This window comes from Lagenorhynchus albirostris, chromosome 5 (assembly GCF_949774975.1).
Source record: "Lagenorhynchus albirostris chromosome 5, mLagAlb1.1, whole genome shotgun sequence".
NCBI lineage: Eukaryota > Metazoa > Chordata > Mammalia > Artiodactyla > Delphinidae > Lagenorhynchus > Lagenorhynchus albirostris.
The window spans coordinates 115,679,869-115,688,646 of NC_083099.1; the positions used below are offsets into that span (position 1 = coordinate 115,679,869).

Consider the following 8,778-nt stretch of genomic DNA (forward strand, 5'->3'; position numbering starts at 1 on the left):
ATATGTATGAAAAATGTTGTGTGGAACTTCTGGGGTGACTTCTTAATCTTTAAGGTTCTCACAACTAGGCCTGACCTAGTTGTGAGAAGCACCTATCCCGATTTCCTATCTCTCACTATCTTTCTTTCTTTTTGGAATATAGAGATCATAAGTTACAAGTAGGTATTTTGGAGCAGAAATATCGAAAGTACCTGGGTGACATGCTGGTGTTTCTATACTTCTTATGGATTGCCTTCCTACAAGATTCTTTTATGTACAACTGTTATTTTTGGTCTCTGTTACAGAAGCCTGTCTGATAATATCTAACGAATATAGTGCTATATATTCCATTTAACAGTAAGTGATTTCAACATATTCTAAACCTCATGCCAATGTTTCTTTGCCAAATATAGAAACAAAAGAGGGCCTCTCCCCCTCATGACTGATAAAGGACATAAAGATTTAAAAAGAGAGAACTCTCCTTGAAGTGATAAAGAAGATAAACTTCAGGACTTTCCAAAATGACAGTCAGTAACTTTTTATAAAATATAATATTAAGGTTTATTTAAATCTAAATGAGATGTAAAATGTGAACAGAGTACTTTCACATCTCTCTCATAAAACTATTTCCCATTTCAGGCAAAAATTTAGGTATTTGCCATGGCAGGAGAGCAACATATATGTAGATTGCATAAAACCATTTAGGTATAAGCTTGTTTGACTCCTGATTCTTTATTTGGCAAGATATGTGACCGCTGGTGCTTTTGTGCCTCCAAGCCTTTTTCAGAAGGATGATCATGGATCATGATGAGGACAAAAGGGTACCCACTTTAGAAAGCAATGTAGATAAGTGATTTTTAAAGTTAAATACATAATCTCACTAAAAAGGAGTCCTATATTTCTGGTGTCTGTTTCTTTAACTGTGTCAAACACTCACTGTCCCTTTAGAGCAATATTCCCTTTTAAAGCAAGAAGAGAAAACCTAAACTTGACTTGAAGATCAAGCAATACACCAGCTGCCTAATTACCTGCAGGCACTTGCAGACCATTCCAGAATATCATTCTGTCTGGAAAGGTCTCCTCCTAACAACATTTACATTTCTTATGAACACTGTGTTTAGGTCACAATGCCTGTTAAATTACAGAAAACTGAGTCTCAGCTCCATCTCTAAAATAAAGGAAATGGAAAATATGATCTCTCAGGTCTTTTCTTCTTATAATTTTCTATGATTCTATGATTCTCTGGAGATTCGTTCACCAGGAATTGTTGGGAGAGAGGATTAAAGAAGAAAGAATAGTGCAGAAGAGAATGCTGGTACATTTAAAGTGGAGGGAGAGCCAAGTTCTCAGTCCACTGATACATTGAGAAAAAGCTTATAATCCATCATATTATTTTATGGTTACCAGCGCTCCAATAATGGAAGGAAATCTGCAACTGAATATAAGAATGTGTTGTGGGTCACATTTTGAACTTCAAACTTACGAATGCAATTTTTGTGGACATTTCTTGAAGCTGTGGGAAGGACATAAAAGGGAAGATATTCACCCTCTGTACCTACGTAGCTTCATTCTTGGTATGAGCAATGATGGGTGTGAGCTTGGAGGTAGGATGGGGGAAGGGCACTGGGGGCAGCAGCTGGTAGAGCTGCAAGAGAGCCTTCTGACAGCTCTCTGTTGCTGGTAGAGTCCCAGTTATATGTTCCCGCCACAAAGTATACATTTATGAGCCCAAGTCAAGAATGTAAATTACCACTTCTCACTTTTCATTAAGTTGCACAGAATACAATTCTGATTCTTAGGTATGTAATCTTGTAAAGTTTCAAACGTATTACAGGGAAAACTCCGAACAAACCTACAACTGTTAGATGTCTGTATCTAAATTTTCACCATGAGCAGCTTTGTGTATCTTTTTTTCTCTCAGTGAACATTTTATTGAAATAATAAAGCACAAAGCAGGTTAACAAAGTGGGAGAAAGAAGATACCAAGAGAAAAGATGGTAACAACACAGGAGTGGAACCTTAAGTCACAGGAGCAGGAAGGACTTGAACTGGCCATAAAGGCATTATGGCATGTCAACACGCTATCACGTAAAAGAAAGGGGGATCCAGTTATCATTCACTTCTAGTTTGCCCTCCACCAGCTTAATACTCCATCTAGCCATAGACGAACATGTGGCAAGTTGTAGAGATGCAGATTCTACTTAAAAGTTAGCAAAGAACTAAACATTTCATTGGTCAAGTGGGCCAGTGTTATAAATACAGTGGTTTAGCACGTCCAATGAGGTAGGTCCACAGGTGTGGGATAGGAACTAGAATTTTAATAAGTTGGCCTTTGCTGCTAAATTCTTATGGGTGCAGACATTTACCTATACAATTACCCACGGTGGGGCGGGAGGGGCAGCTAACAATGCAAACAAACCTGCCTATTACCACGTGATGGAATATCGACACAAGAAAGCCCAGTTGAAGGATGCTGCATACTTTTAGAAAGCCTAATTTCACACTGTAGTATTCCCCTCCTTCATTTTAAAAGGCTGTGGTTTTAAAAGCTTTTGTTCTTTGCCTGAAAACAAGAGAACTTTGGTCAAAGCCAATTCTTAAAAGTAACTTGTCCTTAAACATAATTTGAAAGGCAGTGGAGGCTTCTTTCCTCATGTAAGTGTCCTAACTTTTGTTCTTTCAAACAGGCAAAACAATGAACTATAATTACAGATACCAGTTTCTTCTCTCAAAATCTGAAGTTTATATTGAAAAAAAACCCCATATTTCCTATGAACATCTAAAAAAATATATATATCTAAAGCATTAAAGAAAATAAGGTCTTAGAAGAAGCATCAACCTTTTGGGGCACTATGTTCCTAAGATTAGGCTCTAAGATTTCATAACAGGAAGCCCAGAAATTATTAGAACAAGTCTTTTTACATGAGCAAACACTCCCAGTTACAGTATCGTTTTGGCATCTAGATCTTTGACTCAACGTTTTCCATGCAGTCTCAATTTTACTAGGCTTGCCTTCTGGTATCTGAACCTACAAACCAACTCTAGATTATGATGCATTCTAGGCACACCTGCAGCACAATGAGTGGTACCCACCACACCCTAACACTACCCAGCCCTTAACACCTTATATAGAGTGACAGCTCCCAGGAAGATATTAAAGCTGAGTCAAATAACCTACATCTTGATTTCAGACTAAGGTTAATGAGTGCTTTAAATGAAATTACCTTATTTAAAGAATCTGGAGAAATATATATATATATATATATATATATATATATATATATATATATATATGGTAATTCATTTCTCAAACTGCAGTCTCAACTAACTAGGCTTAACAGATGTATGGACTAATTGGTAACCCAGTAACTCCTACAAATTTGCAGTATTATAAAATTTGGTTCCCACAGTATTCATTACCCTTCATGATGAAGTACAAAAGTTTAGGGTTAACCTGTTTAAATTTTTTCCAAGCCAACCACATAAAGTTTTACAAGGATGATCTAACCAATTATCACAGAAGCCCACTAACTGCCCACTAACTAAAGGGGACTGATTGTTAGGTGGAATTTTAATTTAATCAGTAACTGATTTATCAAGCGATCTGTTTTAAGTGTCTGTTAAGGATCTTTCAGTAGAAAATGCAATATTTGCTTTTCCATTTTGAATAACACACCAAATTTCTGATCAAAGAAACTTTTACATAACAAACATTAGAGACCACGGAACCTTATTCTAACAAAACACTAATTACAACGACCACTTCCAGAAAGTGGGATTACCAGGCTAGATAAGATCCCAAGTAATAGGAACTATTTTTTGAAGAGTTCAATCAATTTAAGTTTGAAAACGGTTTCATCATTTTAAAAATCTATTAATTTAGGCAAAATTGTATAACAGATCGACTATAAAATCTGTTATTTTTAACTTAACCTGTTTAAGGGGCCAATATGACTTTGGTAAATTTGAATAACAGGACAAAATAATGTTATCCAAATTGAATAATTTATTGCTGGTCTGAGACTTGCCTTGTTTTACACTTAAGTAGAATTTACATTATTTCCACAGATAGCAGATAATCAATATTTAAAGGAATTTAAGAGTGACCTATTCAATAAGGCAGTCATCTTGGTAGCAAACTTTTATTGAAACCTTACATAACTCAAGCTTTATAAAAAGCCAACATAATTGGAAATTGGGTTCTCCCTCTAAAGCCCTAAGTGTTCAAAGCTTGAAACAGTTAATTTAAAATTAAGCAAACAAATATAACAATGACAGAAAGCACTGCAACAGATCCTGCTGAAATACTTAAAAAAAAAACCAAAACACTAAATTAGCTTAATCTTTACAAAAGTTATTTTAGCTCAAAAGCTATAAAATCAAAGTTATCTTAATTCTACAAAGGGAGAGGATCTTTGACCTCATCTTTTTCATCAAATTTGGCTACAAATCCAATTTTTGTATGCCCCTTTTTTTGGGAGATTCTTCTTGCAGAAGAGGCCCAGTACAAACGTGGAAGAGTAACTGCCTAAGCAAGTAGGAAAGTGTTCTGTAATAGTGTGCAAAGAATGCAGAGTTGTGGGTTAATTTCTGAAGCTCAATCTGGATCGTGACCTTGACTTTGAACGAGATCTAGAACGGGATCTTGAAGCTCTTTTTGGTGGAGGGGACACAGAACGGGCCCTTGGGGGTGGTGCAAGTAGGGGTGAATTGGAATGAGACTGGCTCCTTGATCTAGGTTTTGACTTTATATCACCTTCCCCATTTTCTTTGGGGGAAAGAGATGGAGAACGAGACCTGCTTCGAGACTTCTCATATTCATCCTTCGATCTGCTCCGAGAGTGCAAACGGGAGCCTCGATCAGACTTAGGTTTAGATTTGCTTTGTGATCTAGATTTCCTGCCTTTTGAACAAGAACGTGATCGACCTTTGCTCCGAGACCTGGACCGGGAGCAACTTTTTGAGATACTTCGAGATCTACTGCAGCTGCTCCTACGACTTCTACTTCGTGACCTTCTTCTAGTCCGTGACCTTGATCTGCTTCCAGAATAAGACTGCCTGTGGCTTGTTCGTGGTTTATCTTCCATTAGTCTAATATTTCTCCCATTGATTTCCGTACCGTCCAGCTTATCCAAAGTACGCTTCATGTCCGAGTAGGAGCGAAACTCACTGACGCCTTCATTTGTGCGTTCTTCGTGATCATCCGCATAGGTTACTTCACCTGCTCGTCTCATGAAATCCTTTAAATCTCGCCAACTGCAAAGACTAGAAAGGTGTTCTACAATAAGCCTGAATTCTGCGTGTACAGGTGGTCCAGATTCACTTCTGCCAGAGGTTCTCCGACTGCCGTATCCGCCTCCACCACTGTGGCTTCTGTAGCTGTAGCCGCCAGGCTCGCGGCGCGGCCCCCAGCATGCTCCACGATCACGTGCTCCACGATCACGTGCTCCACGATCACGTGCTCCACGATCACGTGCTCCACGATCACGTGCTCGCCGCAGAGCTCCCTGCCGTTCAGCCCATACACGGCATCGCCGGCGTCGCCACGGTCTTCGAACTCCACAAAGACATACCCCTTTTTAAGGTCTATTTCGAGAAGGCGGCCGTAGCCACTGAAAAAGCGCTGGATGTCCTTCTCCCGGACGTTGTAGCTCGGGCGTCCTATGTGGACACGTGGCATCTCCATGGCGGGCGAGGGGCCCGAGGGTCGGCTGTCGAACGGCGGACCACAGAGGCAGAAGCCGCGGGGCAGGGGCGGGGACGGCGAGAACCCGGACACGCACCTCCCACAGCAGCGGTGGCCGGGTCCAGCCACACGATCAGCTTTGTGTATTTTTGACTTTTCACTTTCTTTGTTGCCTTGTGGCTCTCAGCACGGCACACTGTCGGTCAATTTAAAACCTGTAAGTGCATCTGAGAGTAAATTGGACATAAATGAATAATCAAGAAACTGCACGTGTTCCTTTGGAGACATTTTAGTTTTTCTGCAAGTTACAGTTGGCACAAATTGTGTTCACTGCAAAAGAGAAGGGAATGAATGTTTGACGGAAAGGAATTACCTGTTCACTTGTTAACTTTTCGTAGAGTTCAACCATATTAAGGAAAACACTTATTTCTTACTCACGGTATTCTTAACACATAACATAGTATCTGACACAGAATAGGTACGTAATAAATATTTTTAGCGGTTTTTAAGTAAAGGAGCAAAGAAAAGCTCAGGTTTTATGTGAAAAGATATAAAAGAGAGATCAAAAACGATGTGTGTATATTTGGTTGGATAAGCTGAAAATCCCCAGTATCCAGCTTTGTTTTGAAAAAAAAAAAAAGAAGTAGTCCAGGTTCTGTTTTTGTTTGTTTTTGTTTGGTGATTGGAAACAAAGGCAATATATTAAGGAGTGAAATAATAAACACACCAATTTCTTAAAGTCAAAATAGCCCCAAGAATATGGAAACAAATCAAGTGGACTTCAAGCATCATTTTTTCCCTTTCATCTGAACACTTTGTTGAATTGCAGAGAAATAGAAAGTCACAGAGAGGGAAGGTCGGAAGGTATGAAGAAACCAAATTTTAAACTGAGTTAAAAGAACTATAATTAGCCACAAATTAAGGAAAACTACTGACTTGAACACTCCAGATTAGAAATAGTTGACATCAAAGGATGTAGATCAACTAGTAAGAGTGTTTATTTTCAAACAGAAGGTCAGGGAAGAGCAATTTTGAAATAAGGTAGAAATGAACAACCATGAGAAGAGAGAGAAAAGGTCGAATTTAGGTGCTTTCATCCGTATCACTGTCTTAGGAAAAAAATGCAAAATAATAACACCACCTCTGACTTGTGTGTGTGTCTGAGACTGAGGGCTGATCTGTGCTGTCATTAGTCAGCTGTTGCTATGGAAAACCACTGAGGAAAAGAGAAAAAAGGAAGGTTAATAGTGCGTCCCAGTATTCATCTATCTGCCCCCTGGGTTTTCTCAGTAATAAGCAAAAGAAAATTTTAAAATATTCCCTTCCTGAAGGAGAATACAGTCCATATGTCAATCTGACGGTAAAGAAACTGAGTTGGAGGTAAGATTTCAAGGAAAATTGACACTCAGAAGAACTGTATGGAGGGTTACAGAAAAAGAAAAAAGACTTAAAAGAATAAAATGACTTTCCAAAGGCATCAACAAAAATCATCTATGATTTTTCAATAATAGAGATTAAAAGGCCAATGATAGCATCTCTTCAACAGTGTATTTATTTAATATCTTAATTTCTAACATTGTACAAATAACATTTTCCGAATGAATATTTGTTGGGATAATGAGGAACATCTTGACACACTAATGAAACGCAATTACTAGGCTTTTCTGCAGACCCAGCTGAATGAAGAACGATTCTTAGCTGCTCTGTGAATTTTACCAGTTTATTCTCAGTCTGGGATTGCATCTTATGCAAAGCTGAAGGTTGAGGAGGTGAGGAGAGGTTCAAGTGAGCCCAAGGCTACAGGGGAGAGTCTAAACTGTGACTGAGTGCCTGTAAAACTTGGCCCCAACCTGATCAAACTTCTAGACGTAACTCCCAGTTTATAGAAAATACAGGAAATAGAGAAACATGTTAGATGATACCATGAAGATGGAATGATCAAACTCTAGAGTGTGGGGAATAACAGGACAAAGGACACAAATTTGTCAACAAATAAATTGAAATTAAAAAAAAAAAGAGAAAAGAAAACTAATAAACTAAAAGAGACTGTGACATACCAAAAAACTGCAATGAGAAAACCGTGTTAAATACTAATTCAAATAAATCAATTCTAATAAAACATTTATAAGACATCTGGTGAAATTTGAACACTAAGTATTTTATTACCTTAAGACATGATTGTTAATATTTTTAGGAATGTTAATGATATTATGTTTCAAAAAGTTTTTACATTCTGAAATCTTTAAGGATGGAATGATATGATGTCTGGGAATTGTTTCAATATTACCTGAGGTGGAGCTAAAGTGGGTATGATTACAGATGAAATAAGGTTGGCGCAGTTTGATAGTTGTTTAAGCTGGGTAAGGGGAACATAGAGTTTATTACACTAACCTCTCTCTCCTTTTTTTACATCTTTCAAATTTAAAAAAATGAAAACATCAGTGAGAGTTATAAAGATGAAATTAAATAACAAAGAAATTCACTCCATGACATAAAATTATATTAAAACATTTGAACCATTTTTAATTTTTCTAGTTTTCCCATTTTAAATTATGCAAAATAACTTGACCATTTGTCACTTCATTTTAAGGGAGGCAAAGTTTGAGAATGGAAAACTGGAGAGTTGTGCAATCAGAGTTCAAAGAGAAGTTAAAATCATGGCGTTTGCCTTCCCACCATGTGTTTTAAATTTCTATTAATATAAAATTCGTATTTCTTATCATGGCTTAGAAGGAGTTCTGATCTACCTCTAGTTACTACTGCCAGAAAAATTGATCTTCCCTGATCATCCTTTCTAACTCCTTTGTCAGGCTTTATTTTTCCTCCTATCACTTATCCCTAAATTAAATTATGTGTGTGTATTTCTTTTTTAAAAAAGTTTTTTAATACCTTATTGTTCCCTTTTAAAAATTTTTATTTATTTATTTTTGGCTGTGTTGGGTCTTTGCTGCTGTGCACGGGCTTTCTCTAGCTGTGGCAAGTAGAAACCACTCTTCGTTGCGGTGCGCGGGCCTCTCATTGCAGTGGCTTCTCTTGTGGAACACGGGCTCTAGGCACACAGGCTTCAGCAGTTGTAGCACGCAGGCTCAGTAGTTGTGGTTCACGGGCTCAGC

At 37.9% G+C, this 8,778-nt stretch overlaps 1 protein-coding gene across 1 annotated transcript; it reads right to left on the reverse strand.

Moving 5' to 3' along the window:
- Positions 1-4,405: 4,405 nt before the first annotated feature.
- On the reverse strand, positions 4,406-5,679 carry LOC132521266 (serine/arginine-rich splicing factor 6-like). The gene is made up of 2 exons (XM_060150753.1): positions 5,449-5,679; positions 4,406-5,389 (listed from the first exon to the last, which is right to left on the reverse strand). The coding sequence occupies exons 1-2, from the start codon at positions 5,663-5,665 to the stop codon at positions 4,563-4,565; spliced, it is 1,044 nt and encodes a 347-aa protein (XP_060006736.1). The 5' UTR covers positions 5,666-5,679; the 3' UTR covers positions 4,406-4,562.
- Between the last annotated feature and the right edge of the window lie 3,099 nt (positions 5,680-8,778).

Bases quoted from the DNA above. Each gene is read 5' to 3' on its own strand.
- LOC132521266 (XM_060150753.1), bottom strand. From the start codon at position 5,665: ATGGAGATGCCACGTGTCCACATAGGACGCCCGAGCTACAACGTCCGG. The intron at 5,390-5,448 runs TCGTGGAGCACG...GTGGAGCATGCT, and splicing joins CGTGATCGTGGAGCACGTGA to GGGGGCCGCGCCGCGAGCCT.